This window comes from Podospora bellae-mahoneyi, chromosome 7 (genome assembly GCF_035222275.1).
Source record: "Podospora bellae-mahoneyi strain CBS 112042 chromosome 7, whole genome shotgun sequence".
Lineage (NCBI taxonomy): Eukaryota > Fungi > Ascomycota > Sordariomycetes > Sordariales > Podosporaceae > Podospora > Podospora bellae-mahoneyi.
In genome coordinates, this window is record NC_085886.1 from 1839687 (window position 1) to 1858485 (window position 18799).

The following is an 18799-nucleotide window of genomic DNA, read 5'->3' on the forward strand; positions in this document are numbered from 1 at the left end:
CTCAAACCGAGGTTCCCTAGGTAAGCCCCCATCTAAGCCCCACACACAGAGAACGGTTAGGAGCAGGATGCATATGCGATCCCGGAAGATAGAGTACGCAAAATATGCAAAGGCTTTTCATCCTTATCCAGTGCTTTCATCAACTTCTCCTCGACCCTTCCAGGCACACACACACACACCATACTGGAAGTGCTTTTCTGACCGAGAGAGGGGCCGAGATGCTATACTACCCTCCTACACATATGGGTGATTCTACTTTGCTTCTTTGATAATGTTATTCTAGGTTGGTAGGCAGGCAGGGTTACGATCGATCGACATACATCTTGATGATCCACGAGCCTTCAAAACCGGGGGAAGGTGATAGCCGGGGAGAGACATGAATGTCATCTGGGAAAGTTGAGAAAAGAAGCTACCATGATGATCACCTCCAACTGGGTAACCCGAAAGGAAAAGAAAGGATGGTTCTACATACAGGCAAACCCCCCAGCCCCCCTCAAACGTTGAATCACACCCCCCCTTTTTAGACCAATCCCCGTCCCTTACCCACCTCTTTGTCAAGCCTCAAGTCAATTACACCAGTGGTGAAACACCACCACAAAGGAATCCCACATCATCAACACCACCACCATCTTTAACCCCCTTCCACCACCATCCTCACCCCTTACCTCGTATAACCTCTCTCTCTCAAAGAAACCGTAAACAAGAACGACAGGCTGTCAATAACACCGAAACCCTCCCCTACCAAGCAACTACCCAAGCAGTCAGCCCTTTCAAGGCTACCCAAAGATTATCCCAGCTGAAAGCCCACCCAAAAGTAAACAAAGAACCCCCCCTCCCCCTTCCCCTTCCCCTCCCCCAAAATATCACACGTCACATTACGGTCCAACCCCTCCTCCCCCATTTTGCCCGCACTCCACACATCTTCCCAGCTTTGTACAACCAGTCTCAATACATGTTGAAAATTCCCAAAGACCATCCATGCATGACCAAGCCAAAACCGCCGTGGGCAAAATAACTACTAGCTATGTAAATAAAACCAAGACAAGATAGCATCATCCTGAACCACGCATAAAAAGATACCTAGGCAATCAAAACTCCTCTAAAGATAGCTTGTAGGTTTTCGGGATAGTTTGTAAATTTTTAAAAGATAATCTGTATGCCTTTAAAAGAGAGATTTAACTCTCCATCATTACGCCTTTTCTGCCTGATAGAACCGGTTATTCTTGTTCATGGCATGCCAGCAGGTCAATGAGTTCTGCCTGGCCTTCCGCACCAAGCATACCACAAGATGTCAACAGTAGATAGCCACCAACACTCTTTAGACTCCCACTCTCAACAGAACTCTCTTTATTCAACTAACTCGCACTACCCTTATTAACCCCCTCCCCCCCTCTCCCCTTCCCTAAACTATCCCATTGCACAAAGCCAAAAACAACCAAACACACAAATCGACACTTGTGAGAAAATGTCCCTTATCCACCCCATAGCAACAACAAGAAGAAGAAGAAGAAGAAGAAGAAGAAGAAGAAGAAGAAGAAGAAGAAGAAGAAGAAGAAGAAGAAGAAGAAGAAGAAGAAGAAGAAGAAGAAGAAGAAGAAGAAGAAGAAGAAGAAGAAGAAGAAGAAGAAGAAGAAGAAAACAAGATTTCATAACAGCCATAAACAATTCCCCCCCAATGCAAAAGGTCCCAACACTAACCCCCCAATCCCCCATGTCAAGAGCCCCTTTCAACAGACGGGAATTTATTACCGACAAAGAAAAAAGTGCAACAGACCAGCATCAGAATACCCAAGTAAAGAAACAAACTCATGCAAAAAGATCGATCCCCTCTATCCAATCCACCCGACTGCTCACCCGGAGCAAGCGATGTTACTTTGCGCCTTAACCGCAAAAAACCGATAGAAGCAAAGGACAAAATTCGCTGTTGCTGAACCCCCAAAGAAAGCTGCAAACCCAAACTGTGCTCCTGAATGTAAAAAAAGAAAATGGCAGTCATCAATCTGTAGCGCCACGCTCAAGAAGAGAAAACCCGAATTAATCCAACCAACCCACTTCACCCATCTCCTGTGCTGTTGTCCACATCAGTCTCCGTTTTGCCTGTCAAGATACCCAAAAGCAGTCAACCACCCATTTGTGCAAAGTTGTTGTTATTGTTGCTGTGCATCCCCTAACCCCCACCTATCGCCCCATGGCTACTGTGACCCGTCTCTGGGAAACCTCCCCGTTGGCGATAGGTAACTGTTATTACGATATAGAGTGTGAGAACCCGGCAGCGTCTCATATCCCGACGTCAAATAGGATTGGGGCTGCAAAGACGGGGCTTGCTCATGAGTTGGATAACCGTGCGATGTATGTGCCGGTTGCGCTTGCGTGTATGTATACATCCCCGACGCCGTCGTCTGAGCCGCCGGATTGTGTTGCCACTGAGTTGGATACAGCGTCGCCGGTCCGGTCGATCCTCCAAAATCGGCAGCAGATCCGTACATGGCTCGGCGGCTGTTGTCAACCTCTTGCATTGGACTGGCCAGATGAGATGGCCCGCCAACCGTCAGGGAAACTCCTTCCACATAGTTTTGCTGTGTTGGTGCCAAATCGGTATGCACGATTGCGGGACCGGGATGAGCATCGCGCATCGCCATGTCGCTTCCGTAGCTCTGGACAGACATGGTTCGGGCGATGGGGTCCGGGGCATCACCGGTATCCTCCTCACGCTTGACTCGCTCGTATTCGGCCTCATGCCCATCGTCGTCGTCGTCCTCGGGCTCGTGGTTGTCCGCCGTCACGAAGATTTGGGTGGTGGGGTCTGCAGGACATGTTAATCATTAGAAACTCAGTGCCTCAGTTTGCTCAGCACTCACCGATCTCACCCCTCTTGAGCTTCTCTTCCGCCTTTGCTACCTTAAATGCCTCCTTGAGCCACAGTTTCTTCTTCATGTTCTCCCCCGAGGCATTGAAGAAAGAGGCGGCAGCATCCATAGCAGCCTCCTCCAGCTTGGCCACAGTCAGATGTTGCGACCGAATGTCCTCGTGTTGCTTATGATTCGGCTCAGTAAGCATGCGGAGGATATGGGTCAGCAGGTGCACACGCTCTAATCAAAATATTAGCAACCTGGCGTTCTTTCAGATTCAGATACCCAAGAGTATGATGGTACACAGACCTTCTTTCTTGATGTGATCCGGTTCCTTGTGCCTCAAAAGCACTCTGTTAGGACCATAGTCATTCGGCCACCACCTTGGTGCCGCCTCTTGACCCTTTGTATAAGGATGGTTCGTCTGCTTTTTGGGCTCCATGAGCTTCACAAAGGCCTTGGCGATGCACCGGCAGAGGATCTGGTGACAGAGCCGAAAACGACGTTCATAAAAGGCCCGCACAACATCCGAATCTCCAATCATGATGGTGGTCTTCCTCGACCCGGCAGTGACAGTAGCAACCTCCTCCTCCTCCAACGACCGTGGTGCTCTGGCCCGTCGTGGGCGTTTCCTGCGTTGGGAGGCAGCGCCATGATCAAACTCGTCATGATCATATCCTCTGTCGTGACGACCGTATGGGCCTACAGCATGCGCATAATAGAGATCATTACCAGAATAATCTCCCTGAAGAGGGCCAGTCTCTCCTGCAATCGTGTTAGCATACATCGGAATGAAAGATGACATGGATGAGGTTCCGTACTTGATGCGTGTGGGGGTATTCCTTGCTGATACTGCAGAAAGATGTTCATGTGGAACATCCTGCTAGCATCTACCGCATCGACATTCTCTGGACCGGAAAAAAAAGCGTGCTCGCCATTCTCGAGGGTAACTGCAAGAAAGAAGTTTTTGTGGTTGATGTGGCAGACTTCTCGCAACGCTCTGCCAACTGTCTGCAACACTGTTAGTTCCTGTTTTCAGGAAGAGAGGAGATGAGATTCAGTTCTAGACACGTACTGCAGGAGGCACTGTTCTGACAGAATCTGGTGCCAGGTAACGGCCATCCCCTGGAGCCGGCATCAGACCGGCTCTTTCTGGTTGCCACGCTTGCCTTGGATGAGCAGGTCGGGGATAGACATGGCTTTGAGTATTAACCATGATTGCGGTGAGTCGACTTGAGCTCAAAGTTGTGATGGTGCTAGGTGAGGTTGGAGGTGTTGCAGTGCTGGAATCAGATGGGTCTGGGGGGCTTCACGCTGATATATCCGTTGGCACCCAATCACTTGTGCCCAGGGGGGTCAGACAGCCTTTGTTGGATGGTTGTGATAGCGACAGAGCCTGAAGGTGAAGGAACCCTTGCTAGTGTTTAGCAGAGAGAGGAAGCTTGCCAAGACGCCGTCAACTTATTGCAGGCGAGCAGACGTTGGTCAACGGTGCCAAAGGTTAGGGAAGCCACGGGTATTCCTGATGATCGGATGGAACGGAAGGCAACGTGCTGGTGGCCGAGATGGAGACGGGAGGGGGACCAAACAGCCAGAGGCCCTGGATAGTCCAATGACAGCTCTGATGGGGACAGTAATGGCTGGGCCACAAAGAAGGTCGATGGCTGCTTGTCAGGGAGCAATTTCAGTGCTGTTTGCGATATTGATGCTGGAGGTGGAGACACTGGGGTGCTGGTCTCAAACACAAGTGTGAGATTGGGGCTGCGAACTCCTGGGTGGGAGATGGACCACGGTCAGTCTTTGTTGTCTGCAAGTCGCATGAGACACTCTGGTAGTCAGGACTCACCAGTCAACGGCGGTTCTCTTCCGTCTAATATCCACCAGTGGCTGGACCCTCAATGTAGCTGATGTGGGTGCAGGATGCTGATGTCAATGTGGAGGTGAGAAGGTGCGTGCATGTGGGTGTGTGGGTAAAAACAAAAGTGTATATAGTGTGTAGAAATACGTATGTATGCGGGTAAGGAGGGCGCCCCCTGCCTTTCAAGAAGCTGGTCCTGAATCCAGCCTGGATCCTTGGGCGCAAGGAACCTCGAAAAAGCAGCGGCTAACGACAAGCAGAACACGAAAAGGTGGCGGGAGCAGGCCGGCCTAGACGGAACAGACAGTGGTTTGAAAAATTCCCAACACTGAAGACGATAGTCCTGACGATCGTGGGGGAGAGCGCAAGAAATGGCAGATCGAGTACATGCAGAAATGTATGCAATAAGCAGCTGTCACTCTGCTGCCGAGCTGGTGATCACCACGAGCAGGGCCGAGCTTAGAGGCTTGGTGCTGGAGGTGACTGGCTCCGCTCTTGTTGAAGAGCGTGTGGGTGGTGAGGGCTAGTGTGTGAATGGTGAGAGAGTTCCGGTGGTGTCAGAGGAACAGTCAGTATGTCGAGTTGGGCTTGTCGTGGGTTCATGCAGGTGTCGAAACAATGCTAGACCAGAGAGAGAGTGCTTCCGAAAAAGGAGGCAGGAGACGGGGGAGGAAAATATAGAAGGGATCGACCGCTTGTCACACAGAAAAAAACAGTTAACAGCTACAAATTTCTGGGCATTTGATTTGAGGCTTCAAATCGGTAGGCTGTCGGGGTTGGGACCACAGACGTCAGCACAGAGGGCGAGAGAGTACGACAGCGGACAAACGAGTGGGTGATTGTTCGACTCGATAACCAGTTTGAACTTGGCAGCCCAACTGCAGGGTGGCCAGGCACTGCAGGACGGACTGCAGCGGCAGCGGGCTTTGCTCTCAAGGCGACTCGATTGGGACCTTGGGAGTGTCGGGTCGCACTGTAGTTGCATGTATATCGGGAGCGTGCAGCGGGGTCTGGGAGAGACGACGACGGTGGTGGTGGTGGTGAGGGGGTGTGCCAAACGCCGTCGATTCACCCATGGCCTCAGCCGGCATGGGTCCATGTTGCAAGACAGCCCCCCAGCCCGTGTTCGACTTTACTCTTGCTGTCCACCAGGCGGCAACACCGTTGTTACGATGCGATAAGTGCCACAGGAGCTTGACCTTTCTGTGATCTGTGGCACCTAAGTAAACGTGTACTGATGAGGGCCTGATACATTCCATATACCTCATGTCCTACCTTCTTAACATGATGGCAGAGGCCGTGGTGATATCGCAATGTATGCTGCCCCTGGCAGTCCTAAATCTCGCAGAGCAACCAACACGAGGGGACGGCCGACTGTCGGCACAGTTGTACGAGTACTGTATTCGTACTGTTAGGTGCTGGCCTGGTGAGGAGAGAGGTGAGACAAAATGATGAGGCGTCAGCCGTCGAGCTGCTCCTGGATACCTGGTAAAGGTCCAAGCTCCTCAAGCTCCTCAAGCTTCCGCCAGGTTAGGTAGATCCCGTCCCTGTGGGGCCGGGGCGGGGGTTAGTTACGGGGGTCCACCGACTGCGGGAGTTCGCGATTTCGTGGATCCCGGAAACAGCTTCCCAAAGAAGGCGCGACAGCTTCGGCGAGGTGGAGTCGTCGAGAGCACGAGCCAATTGTCTGATGAAAGTGTCCAAAGTTTATCATGACAGATGATGCCCTCGTCTATGCTGTGCTCTACTCCTCAGGCAGATACCGAGATGCCCAAACGATTTGACGCGCATTGCCAAGGACACAGTCGTCCTGCCAGTGGATATGGGGCGATGATCAATGCCTCGGTATGCTCCTTGTTGTGCATAATCTAAGATCTCCATCTCCGCCAGCAGATGCCCAACTCTGCTCTCCCTCACGAAGCAGGCTAGAGCATTAATCATCGCTTAGGTGACCTGCCCAACTGCTGCCATGCTGCGGCCAGAGATGCACGCAGTAAGCAGCAAGATGGATGGGGAAATCAAGGGATGCACTTGTCGCCGAATTCTGCTCTTGCTGCATTGTTGCGCTTCCAGCTTGTCAGGCTTTTGATGTGACGTTGCTGATTCGACTCGACCGGTCTCCGCCAACCGCTGTGTACCGTACCCGAGCATAGCCTAATGGTGCATTTTCAGGCCAAACACCTTCTATCGTCAGAAATCAATTGCCCAGTGACAACTGGGCAAAAAATAACATATACCGCATCGATGCCAGAGCTGCAATTGCACCAGGAGAGTGCGTGCTGACCACACCACACTCAACCGTTGGGCAGCACCTACCTCTAACGCAATCGAGCAACTTTGGAAGGAACACCCGAGAGGGGAACAAGCAGGGCACCTCACCAAAGACAGGAACAACAGGAGAAAGGCAGGAGCACCTCACTTCATGGAGAGAGAGAGAGAGGAAGCTACCCCCACTGCCTCGACTTCTATAACTGCCATCTATCTGCTGCCTTATCTTTTCCCGTCGTTACATTTCCTTATCAAAGGTGTATATTCCCGCTGGGTCAGACTTGCAACCAGTGCAACTGCCGGTTTTCTGATTACCTAATCATGGCCTCGAAGAGTCTCCGGCTCTGGCCAACTTCACCACTCCTTCGTCTCCTCATATCTCACTTCTAACCTGCTGTCAGATGCGCGGTACCAGATTGCCGGAACGGCCCTTGCCCACCCGTCCGCCGTCTCTGGTCAACTTGACGAAAACCGCATTTCACAGCATTGACCGACAATCTCTGCTGTTTCTTGCCAATTCTTGCGGGGTCGGCTTACCTCTTTGGAGGACATGGTGCTACTACAGTTGGTTCTCACCACGCCCAGCCGCCAGGATTCCTCGGTGGAAATGAAACCACTCTCTCGGGACCGGCATTCGGACGTCCATCGTTGACCTCATCATTTTCTGACCGCCAGACGCCATCATTTCTTTTGGGCATGGAATCTCGCTGGCTCGTCGTGGATTTCCACAGCTCTCAGAAAGGAGAAATGTCCTCCGATCCTGGCTGGCATTGACTGCCTACCAACCACCTGCGATACCTCCCCCCCTCCCCGCTTCCATCGATGACCATACAAACTCCTTTGCAGCATATCTCGGGCAGTCTGCCCTATCAGACGCCACCAGATCAGCCAGGCCACAGTTTGTGGCTTCCCCTCCTCTTGAAACAGCAACCACCGTCAACCAACATGTCTTGCTGTCGTCGCATGCATTGGGCACAGATACAGACTGTACATGCTGGTCATCACCAAAGCCAGGCCTCCCGGTCCAGATCTCGACAGGTCCCTATGTTTCTTCGTCCAACCACATCTTGCCCAAGTCAACCAATCAGCGGCATGAAAAGCAGCCCTTTCCCCCCAGGTTTTGACAGCCACAGACTAGGGGTGGCCCAAGCGGCCAGAGGATAAGTTATACAAACAAACAAACTTGTAGCGGACCGAGGTGTTTCTATGGCTATTCCCCTTTCAGTTTCTCTTGCATGGTGAGAAATGCCACGGCGATCCAACTGGCTATGAATCAGCCTGACGGCGGAAATGGCGCGCACAAACAAGACTGTGGTTGGCAAGCCTTTTTCGACCATCATCAATCACCAGTGGTTAGTGCAACTGGGCTGTTACCGAGCTGGTGGTAACCTCCGTAACCTCTCGGAGGAAAACACCACGGAAAATCATTGCTTCCGACAGCGAAGGATCCAGCCTTCCAGCCAACACTGGAAGGATCATTTTTGGCAGGCGAGGTGTCAGAAGCAGCCAGAGCGGGAGCGGCTGGAAATGTGTGTCTGGCTCTGACATCAGGGCTTCAGACAGCTGGCGTCTTACTCGCGAGATGGTGTGCTACCGACCTCCCAACCTGGGGAAAGAGGTTGGCCCAACATAGCAGTCCGTAGCCGTCTTGTCCCAGCTGGTTCTGAGGTTTCAGCATTGGAGCACCTGTTGGTTGCGTCCATACCACGACCGTAACGCTCACCACGATGGTTCACAGTGCAGACGCTGCGCTCATGCATCTCCTGGCTGGTTCCACAACGCAGGGCACATCGATAGCCACGGCAAGCGTACCCTTCGCAACTTGCAACACCAACACCAGGCATTGCTACAAGAGTCCGAACCTCTCGGTCTTTGATGCGCACCAACGACCTTTGCATAACTCCTTCACTAGTAGACGCCGAACAAGCTAGATCAACATCGCCAACAACGCAGCACGCAGCAAAAGGTCTTGTCAACGATTTGTTTTCCTGATAAGCTCCTCGGTTCGACTTGGATGAGACACGAGAGGGTCTAACTGAGAGCAGCTTACGACTTCCGACGCCAGTCGTCTTGATCATCGCCCGCCTCTTTGCTCGGTTGCAACGCGCACTGTCGAGTATGTACATCCAGGCATATCACGACAGCTATGCCTAGGATCACCTTGTCCTCGATGGCCAACCCCTTTTTGTGCTCCCACAGCACGCTTTCAACTCGACGGTAGCCTGGTCACCTGTGTAACCCACCCCAAAGGGCAATTCAACGTACCGCCTAATCTTCGAGTCTGGGTCCGTCCATTGTGAATATCTCAACCACTCATCCGTCCCTCCTATTTTCCCGGTGTCTGCTGTGCTACAAACCCAGTCGGCGTGTCCTGTCCATCTGGTGTCGATTGCCGAAGGAAATAGTATGAGGCCTTATTCCCGCACCTGTGACTGCCTGCGTGATCAGCAACTCATGGCCGTTTAAATGGCAATGATGTTGGGGCTATCCATGCCCACGTAACACAACCGCTGCGTGTGCGTCGTGTCAAGCCATTTTTTCTAAACATGCATCGATGAGGCATCTGTCAGGGCACGAAACGAGGGGAACGGTCACTATCGATTTACAAGACGACAAAATGAAGGCATATCCACACCTTGTCAGATCATACCGGCTCGCGTCCCATGCGAGGATAGTCCACACGCCGACCACGATTGAATCCCTTATCAAGAAGGACATGTCTTTTATTAGCTTGGTTTGACTGAAAACCAATCATCTCATCACTACCCTCCATCCCATCATGGCCTCCGCCGCAGCCGCACGCATGTACACACCACGACCCTTACACAAAGAACTCCAGATTTCCGTGTTGACATTACACTGGAAGGGCCTATCCTTTCCACTTTTGTGTGTCGTAGTCGACGCAACCTAACGCTTACTTTTTCTCCCCAAGAGCATGGTGTACACTTTTGCCAGGTAACCAAGGAGAGAGTCTCGCCTTGTCGATGAGACGGCCATCTTGTTAATATTCATGATATTCAACGGCCATGTCAATCAGGAACAGCTTTTTTCTTTGTGTAGCATCCAGATCGCTTAACTGTCCTCCCAAGGTTAATCCAAACAAGATCCTTGCAGGCCGTTGTTGTGTGGTTTTTTGGGGTTCGTTACAACATGGCACCAACAGAAGCTCATCACCCCCTGCCTATCCCGCTTTGTCAACCACACCCACAGCCTTTTTGATTAATGGGTTTTTTCGGAGTATCGGGATACACGGCAGGAAGGATAGGTCACGAGATTGCTCACGGGGGTCTGGGGTGTGACTGGACAGTGTGTGGTTTTGCTCTGACCGCACACCATCTTTTTTGGGAGGGAGTGTGCGGCGGTGTACTACACCTTCTGATGTCTGCGTACGCAAAAAATCTGTGAGATTTGAGGTACGGATGGGTAAAGGCGGGTTACTGGTTTGGGGGATTCCGGTTTTTATTGCTGACGTTTATTTGGTTATCAGCAATGTCTGTTTTCATCTCCATCGATAAGCTTGATGTCTTTTGGGAAACGGACGGTGCTGACCGCTTCCTCATTTGAGTCTTTTTGTTTCTTGGAAGGCGTCGCCAACAAGGAAGCAAAAGATAGGCGAGACGAAACGAGCAAAAGGGCCGCGATTAGAAGGTATGTTGCTGTGGACAGAATAGATGGCGTTATCCTATTGGGCATAATGAATATCATTCAAGACGTATTTTTTTTCTAATAATTACTCGGCAGCACCAGTTATCTTGTCCACGACGACATGAGAAGGTAAAGCAGAGCAAGGCAAGGGATGGAAATCCTTCGCGGGGTACCACCACCACCAACTCAAGATTGAAACGAACCAACAAGGGTGCCCAAAAAGAAAGGAGGCTTGCATCGAACCGGTCTGTCGGTCTCGATGTTCTCCACATTTTATTTCTGTTTTGAGGATGAAAAGTGACATGATCTGACGATGACGGTGGGCTTCAGTCCATGCAGATAGATAGATGCTGGCAGCACCGCCGACCTGGTGACTGGTTGGGGATACGATCTGGGGGATATGCACCGTCGGCAAGTTTCTACATGAGGAGGAAGGGCGCTAAATTAGACGGCACCATAGAAACAGGAATGAGCGAAACGAAAAAGAGTCACCATCTGCACAGAGGGGTCAGAAGGGCCGGGGAGGTGGGAAGGAAATGAATCTTGAAAAGCACAAGAACTCGAAACAGGTGTGTGAGAATTCTAAAAAGAAGAACCGCTAAAGGTAGACGCCAAAGGGCCAACGATTATGCGACAGGGCAAAACCGATCAACGTGAGGAAAAAGGTGAGGGATATAGGTACAGGGCATGTAGATGATTGACTATGAACAGGCCCCAGGTGATGGATGAAAAGAGACGAAAGGACTCTCTTATCAGAAAATCAAGCTTCAACCCTCAGAAGAAGGAAAAAAAGAAAAAAGAAGAAGAAAACCGAGGAAACCGCCCCCTCCCCCCCTCTCCTCAAGATCGATCAAAGATCAGGGCTGCAGGAGTGGTGACAGATCGGGGGAGTTGGTTGTCAAAAGTTCTGTCATTTTCCTCGGCAACCTACCCTCCCTCAAACCTGCCGGATCTCACAGCTCGCTCCATCAGAATCGAAATCTCATCATAACTGATCATTTTTGTTCCCTCATTCTTTTTTTTGGGACATGAATGATGATGATGATGTGTTGTGTTGTTTACATGTTTTAAGCCCACCCCCGCTTATGATATCTACTCCTGCAGCCCCTTTTATCAATCTTGAACTCCCCACAACCCATTTTATACATAGCACCACTCTTTTTCCCATCCCCCCCTTCAGACAGCCCGTGTCTCCCCTTCCCCAAGTGTCCTCCCCCTTCAGCCAGCCCTTTGGCCTTACTCCTCCGCCAACCCCGCCTCCCTAACCAACCCATAAAACACCCCCCTCTTCTCTATCAACCTCTCGGGCGTATCAAACTCCACCACCTCCCCCCTCTCCAACACCACGACTCTATCACTATCCAAAATAGTATTAATCCTGTGCGCCACAGTGATAATCGTCCTGTTCGCAAACAACGGCCCCCTCAGCGTGTTCTGCAGCAGCGCATCAGTCTGGACGTCCACCGCGGCAGTGGCTTCGTCCAAAACCAAAATGTTAGACGGGGTGAGCATGGCTCTTGCAAGGGAGACTAGTTGGCGTTGGCCTTGGGATAGGTTGGATCCTGAAAAGAAGAAAAAGGGTTAGTAAACGGTGGGTAAAGGGGTGTAGGACAAAGAGAGAAAGAAGAGGCGGCCAATGAATGCTGTTCCCAAGTTTGTGGGTGTGTGAGAGAGAGGCTTGTTAAGCTTGATCCTGCAGCCAAATTCGCGCTGGTGTGATAGACCCCACACGGTAAATGAAAAGGCCCAAACTTGGCGTTTGACCGTTGGCGATTCTGAAAGTTTGGGATGCTAATTACTCCCAGTTGTTGCTGCTCTGCCTTATCGCCCTGCTGGTAGATTGTGGGTGTGATAACCCCTCTACCCCCAATGATCCTTGCATTTTGGGGGGGCTGGGGTACAGAGGGAGGGGGGTATAAGGCAAGGTGATTAAGGTAGGGAGTGAAGGAGGGGGTGCAAAAGGTAAAGGTGTAGTCGGTGAGCAATTCATGATTCCTAAGCAGCAGCACACAGGCAGGTTTCTTGATGTTGCCGTCGCAATGCCCTTCGGAGTCCGGCCAGCTTGTGTGTCCAACACACCCTCCTACACACTCTCGGCGATCATGCAGGGGGAAGGATTGGATCGTGTATACGACGGAGAGACGGAATAAGAGAAAGAACAAGAGCAGACGGCGAGCGAAGCACCGAACTCCTCTTCCCGTCCTTCTACGCCTCATCGTTCTTCATGTCTCCTTCCGTCTCATCCCATCCCATCCCATCCCATCCATCCCAATCCATCCGCTGTTACACGCGCAGATGACGGCATGCTTCATCTGTCCGTCATGCAGAACGCGCAACGCAAGGAAAGCAGCAACAGAGATATCGCTTTCGTATCAAGAAAATGTGTTCCCAAAGAATATGGTGTGGCAGCAGCACATGCAGCTAGCCGCGAACGCGCCGCCACCATGCCGAAGAGCGGGCAGCAGAACACTAACACTGAGGGTTGCACAATAACACAAGTGCGGGAAAGCGAAAAGCCGATAGAAAGCGCAGAGAACAATAGGGAAAACCACGTGGGAAAATATGTGGTGCTTACCTCCTTCGTGAATCTTAGCCTCCAAACCACCCTCCATGGAAGCGACGTGGTCCTTTAGCCGGGCATGTTCTGTGCAGCAAACAGATTGTTAGTCTTGTGTTCCCGTCATCAAGGCAAATCAGAGGTCAACAGAAAAACCCATGTGAGCTCCGAGATGGTGGGGGGAAAGACCGAAGAGGGGGGATAGAAACTAGATAGGGGGGCAATGTCACTCTGTGGTAAGTGTAACATGTCAAAATGAACGTACCGAGAACACTCCAGAGTTCGGTGTCATCGTGGACGTGGCCGGGGTCGAGGTTGTCCCGGACGGTGCCCTCGAATAGAGCGGCGTCCTGAGGGATGATGGCCAGGCGACGTCTGAGATCCAAGAGGCCAATGCTTGAGGTGTTGAGGCCATCGATGGTGATGTTGCCCGTGTCGGGCTCGATGATCCTGAAGAGGGCTAGGGTCAGCGAGGATTTACCGGCTCCGGTACGTCCCACGACACCAATCTTCTCGTGCGACTTGATGTCCAGGTTAATGTTCTTGAGAACCAAATCAAGACCCTCGCGGTAACGAGTGCTGTAGTTGTTGAACTCAACTTCGCCGCGGGCCGGCCAACTGACAGGCGGCCGATTGCGATGAACGATTTCAGGGGCCTCGCTTGGCAGCTGGGCATATTCAAGCACGCGCTCTACAGACACAATGTTGGTCTCGACCTCGACCGTCTGACGGACGATCCAGTTGAGGGACGTGGTAATCTGCAGGGCATAAGACATGGCAAAACCAACCCATCCTGCCGACAGCCCGCTGCCATTGACGACCGACATGACGGCGAAGCCAGCGGCGGCCAGAATCACTACGGCGCCAATAAACTCGAGTCTCACCGCCAACCATCTGTTGGCACTGATGGAGGGGAAGTAAGCTCGCAAATTGGCATCTACCCTCCACTCGTTATCGACCTCGAACCTCTCCTGCTGACGGTACGCTCGGATGGTCGAGACACCGCCGAGTGACTCTTGAAAGTGCGCATAGATAGGACTTCGGCTCACGCTGTCAAGTCTCTTGAGCTCACGAGATGTGCGCAGGTAGTACCGCTGGATGAAGATGTACATGGCGCTGAGGGGAACGATCAGGGCAATGAAGGGAGGTACAGTGACCGAGATCATGACTAGCGTGAAGGCGGACTTTGCCAGGTTGTTGAACAACATGTTGAAGGTCCGGGCAATCACCTCGTCGACACGATAGATGTCACTATGTAAGGGTCAAGTTAGCACAATCTGAGCAACCCTCGCTAAAGGCAGACCGCCCCTTCTGCTCCGCTGTTGGACAGCCTGCAAGATACGTAACAGTAACGGAACACAACATGCCCACTAGTGTTGCCCAACCCACCGGAGCCACTCGATTCTCCCGTCTCATACAACAGTAGCTTGTGCCACGCTTCTGTCGGCGAACAGGAGCAAGAACGGGGAGAGCCGAGGGACATAACCGGATAAACAAGGCCCTAAGAAGAAGCATCAGGATACGTACCTTGAGAACCTATTGAGAATGCGGCCGGCCGGTGTGACGTCGAAAAAGGACATGGGCGACCTGAAGATCGCCGTTGCCATCCTCTCGTGCAACTTTCTCGATGCCTATGCGAACCACCTGTGAGCATGATACTTGGTCCGCCTGCATCGCCATTGTCAATCTCACTGACCTCAATAGAGCAGAAGATCCAAAGAACAAGCGTTTGCACCACGGTAAGGGCGGCAGCGCCGACGCCGAACACGAGATAGAAGCCAAGATACCTGCCAGCATTGAGATTGGAGCCGTTCTTGGTGTTCTCGTCTGACCAGCTCTTGAGCCACAGATTCCCGCCTGCGTCATCAGAGTTAGCAGGAGGCACATCCAGGGGTGTAAACAACGAAGCAGCCATATATCGTCGGTATCCAAAGTGGAAGGAGACACATTAACTCACCAATTCCCGCAGTTTGAGCAGCGATGAGTGTAATCAGGTAGACACCAACGGCTGCGAGATTAGCAGTTTTGGCATACTCGGTGTAAACTGGAACAATATTAGCACCGCGATCGACGATACCAAGATTATAGAAGTTAACAATGACGTACCTGACCACTTGACTTTGCCCTGTTCGGAGTGCTCCTTTGCCTGCTTGGTCCTGCTAGGGTTCTCCTCGTCGGTGAGCTTGCCCCTTGGGCCTCTGAAGCTGGCGGCACTGGCACGTCTGAGGGTGGTGTTGCTGCCCGTCCTAGCCTTGGGTTTCGAGGGGGACGATTGACTGGGACCTGGTTTGATAGACTGGAGCGTACTCAACCCTTCCTGGGCTTCCTCGATAGTATCTTTTTCTTGGCTGCTGCCCTCGGCATCAATGATGGTAGATGTTTCGCTGCCGCTGTCTGTGGGAGATACAGATTGGGAGCTCGGCCCAGAGCTGTCTTGGCCAGCGGTTTTGATAAGATCAAAGACCAAGCCCTTCATAGCAACAAGCTGCCTGTAGGTTCCCTTCTCGGCGATCTCGCCATCCTTGAGCATGCAAATGTAGTCAGATTGGATCAAGACTGGAATCGAGTTCGTGGCGAGGATTCTCGTTTTGGAACTCAGAAGACCCTTGGGGCCAAGGACGTTATCGATAATGTGACGTCCGACGTGAGAGTCCACAGCGGATAGGCAGTCGTCCATTAAGTAAATATCAGCTCTCGCGTAAACAGCTCTGGCTAAGGCGACACGGGCCTTTTGGCCACCGCTGAGAGAAATGCCGCGCTCTCCCACCACGGTTTCGTCGCCGTCAGGAAGCTGAGCAAAGTCATCGAGCAAAGCGCAGGCCTTGACGGTCCTTTCGTAGAAATTGGAGTCATAACGATAGCCGAAGATGATGTTTTCCTTGACAGTAGCATTCATGATCCAAGAGGTCTGGCTGACGTAGGCGATTGAGCCTCTGATCTCAACATCGCCCTTGACCTTCCAGAGGTCGCCAAGGACACTCTGCAGGAAAGAGCTCTTGCCTGCTCCGACACGGCCTACGATGCAGGACAGCTCTCCCTTGTGAGCAGAGAAATTGACATCGTGCAAGACGTCCTTGTTTTCGTGGCGGTTCCAGGAAAAGGAAGCATCGCGAATGGTGACAGTCTCCTCGCCGAGCTCTTCAGCTGCTGGCTTGACAATAACAGCATCAGGCTGGATCTCTTCGGCGGTGAGGAACGAGGTAAGGCGACCGACAGCAACACTGGCTTCGATAATGGAGGTAATGACCATGGGTAGAACCGCCAGAGGGAAAGTGAGAAGGTTAAAGAGGGCTATGAAAGATTAGCTCAAGTACTATGAGAAGTTGAAGAATGATACACACCCAAGCAGGGGAAGACGATGTCGGTGGTCAGGGGCTTGTCGCCAGAGAAGACAAACACCGCAAATGTCGAGCAGGACACCAAGAAGGGTGTCGAGGACCATGTAAAGTTGGCAAAGGCCTGGCCAGCACCAATTCTGCGCAGGTTCTTGAGCTCCTGATCGTTTCTGATGTAGTTGAGCCTGTTCATAAAGGCCGCACCCCAGGCATACAACTTGATGCTCTTCATGTTGTTCACAATCTCGGCAATGAGTCGACTCCTGGCGTCCTTGTTCTTCATTTGCTTCTTTTGCAAATTCTTCATGAACTTTGCAATCATACCATTGATCGGAATCATGACGATCATGACACCAACACCCGCAAGCATAGACCATCCGACGAGCTGGTATAGTGAGGCCAAGCAGATGATAATCTGGAAAGGGGCAGACCACAGCTGCTGGGCGAACTGCGTAAGATCCTGCAGCCGCTGGGCGTCCACCGCCATATAGTTGACAATGTCTCCAGTGGTCTTGCTCTTGCGGCCCTCGTTCGAAAGTCTCAATGACTTCTTGTAGATTGCCGAGGTCAAGCCACCCTTGATCCTCATACCGGTAACGAAAGCAAGCTGGAAATACTGGTGGATCATGGTGGTCTGGAAGACAGCGATAGCAAACATACCCAGAGCGATCGATGCGCCCTTGATGACGGGCTGGCGCTCCACGCCAGGAAGGTTCCAGGAGTCGACAAAAGAGAGCAGATACTTCAACAGCTGGGGCTGGGTAAACTGCGAGATATCGTTGCCAATTTTGAACAGAGCAGCGAGCATATAAGGACCACCATAAGCACGAATAAGCGCCAACCAAATCGACGGGTTCTTGCGAGTCTTGAGTTGGTGCTCCCAGGAAGTGGCAAATGCCTCACCCGTGGCCTTTGTAGTATCTGTCTTGGAAAGACCCCAAAGATCCTCCTCTGTCAGGAAAGTCGAGTAACCGTACTTCATAAGTGGCGTCATCCACGAGAAGGTAAGAAGGGAAAAGACAGTGGCGTATTCCACGGGACACTCCTCTTCGTCTACCAGAGCCTCGTATGTAGAGTTCTTCTTGGGCCACAACCACTCAAAGAAAAACTCGGCAATCGAAAGGCCAAAGCCGACGCAATAGGTGACAAAGTAGGGCAGGTTGCTGGCAAAGATCTGCTGCGAGATCAGAGATCGAAGTTTGACGGAGAGGGCGATGATAAGAAATAGCCAGTAGAAGAGGACGACACCGTTGGCGTTTCGCAGTCTTTCGTGCTCGAGCCATTGAATGGTGAAAATCACACCGAGAGACACGATAGTTGCGACGGTTGTGTACACTCTAAAGTCGCCGTACCAGATAGCGGGATAACTGATGATTTGGAACGCAAGTTGAACCGCAACGTTGGCGATGATGAGACCGAGCAATACCTATGCGCAATGTCAGCGCAACATCCTTCACGTTACATTCATGTCCATCCAGGCTTCCGCAACCTACCTGCTTGGTCCAAAAGTGCCAATCCTTGGAAACTGGGTTTGGTTTCCTCCATTTGATCAACCACCCGATGGCCAATGACCCAGCAATGATTCCAAATGCAGCAACAGAAGCCACCCAGACATCGATAAAGCAAGGCGTAAAGTCCCATCGAAAGGGGCTCAAGGGACCCCAACCTTCTTCATTTCCACATAACGGCTGTCTCAAAGTACTTTCCGCGCTCAGATACCCATGGCCAAACCCAGAAGAGAGGGAATGGTATCCTGTAAACGATCCGGTCTCAAAGAGAATCTTTTGCGACGACTGTTGCGGTTGCGGTGATAAGACCTGCTGCAGGCCATCACCAAAGCGAGCCACGGCCTCGTCCATTGGCGCAGATATTATTGCCGTCTCAAGAACTTGGGCGCAGACGTCATATCAGGCCTTCCTCTCCTCCACGACTTCCCCCAAAATGCGCCGAAAACAGGACTTCAATGGCGGGCGGTGAAGTCTCGAAACTAGCCCTGGTATCGGCGGCGGCTTCGCGGGGCGGATATGGATGACGTTCACGGAGTTTGGCGATCTCGGCACCGGCAAGGCACGGGCGCAAAACCGAGAAAAGCGATGCGATCAAGTCGACAGCTACTGGGCTGGCTCGGCCAACAGGAGACAATTGAGGTGCGAGGGGCAAGGAATCAATGAAGGATTCTTCGTCGGCAAGAAAAACCGAGAAAAGAGGACAAGCTTCGCCCAGCAGCCAACAAACGCGCCCTTGAATATGTCAGCAAGTTCTGGGGCCCTGGGGGTCTTTCTGGCAG

General features: G+C 51.9%; 4 protein-coding genes across 4 annotated transcripts; all 4 read right to left on the reverse strand.

Moving 5' to 3' along the window:
- Window positions 1–1719: 1719 nt before the first annotated feature.
- QC761_707300 (uncharacterized protein) lies at window positions 1720–4065 on the reverse strand (the record flags this gene model as incomplete). The annotated part of the gene is made up of 5 exons (XM_062882280.1): window positions 1720–2803; window positions 2859–3089; window positions 3159–3614; window positions 3671–3860; window positions 3925–4065. 5 exons carry the CDS (start codon window positions 4063–4065, stop codon window positions 2193–2195), a joined length of 1629 nt encoding a protein of 542 aa, XP_062728304.1. The 3' UTR covers window positions 1720–2192.
- A 654-nt stretch (window positions 4066–4719) lies between these two features.
- QC761_0107110 (uncharacterized protein) lies at window positions 4720–5096 on the reverse strand (the record flags this gene model as incomplete). Its single annotated transcript, XM_062873182.1, has 3 exons — window positions 4720–4772; window positions 4855–4997; window positions 5056–5096. The coding sequence occupies 3 exons, from the start codon at window positions 5094–5096 to the stop codon at window positions 4720–4722; spliced, it is 237 nt and encodes a 78-aa protein (XP_062728305.1).
- A 6760-nt stretch (window positions 5097–11856) lies between these two features.
- On the reverse strand, window positions 11857–12502 carry YCF1_1 (ATP-binding cassette glutathione S-conjugate transporter ycf1; the record flags this gene model as incomplete). Its single annotated transcript, XM_062873183.1, has 3 exons — window positions 11857–12182; window positions 12352–12395; window positions 12420–12502. 3 exons carry the CDS (start codon window positions 12500–12502, stop codon window positions 11857–11859), a joined length of 453 nt encoding a protein of 150 aa, XP_062728306.1.
- A 490-nt stretch (window positions 12503–12992) lies between these two features.
- On the reverse strand, window positions 12993–18796 carry YCF1_2 (ATP-binding cassette glutathione S-conjugate transporter ycf1; the record flags this gene model as incomplete). The annotated part of the gene is made up of 8 exons (XM_062873184.1): window positions 18006–18796; window positions 16519–17938; window positions 15284–16468; window positions 15135–15221; window positions 14874–15034; window positions 14705–14808; window positions 13443–14428; window positions 12993–13264 (listed from the first exon to the last, which is right to left on the reverse strand). The coding sequence occupies exons 1-8, from the start codon at window positions 18369–18371 to the stop codon at window positions 12993–12995; spliced, it is 4581 nt and encodes a 1526-aa protein (XP_062728307.1). The 5' UTR covers window positions 18372–18796.
- Between the last annotated feature and the right edge of the window lie 3 nt (window positions 18797–18799).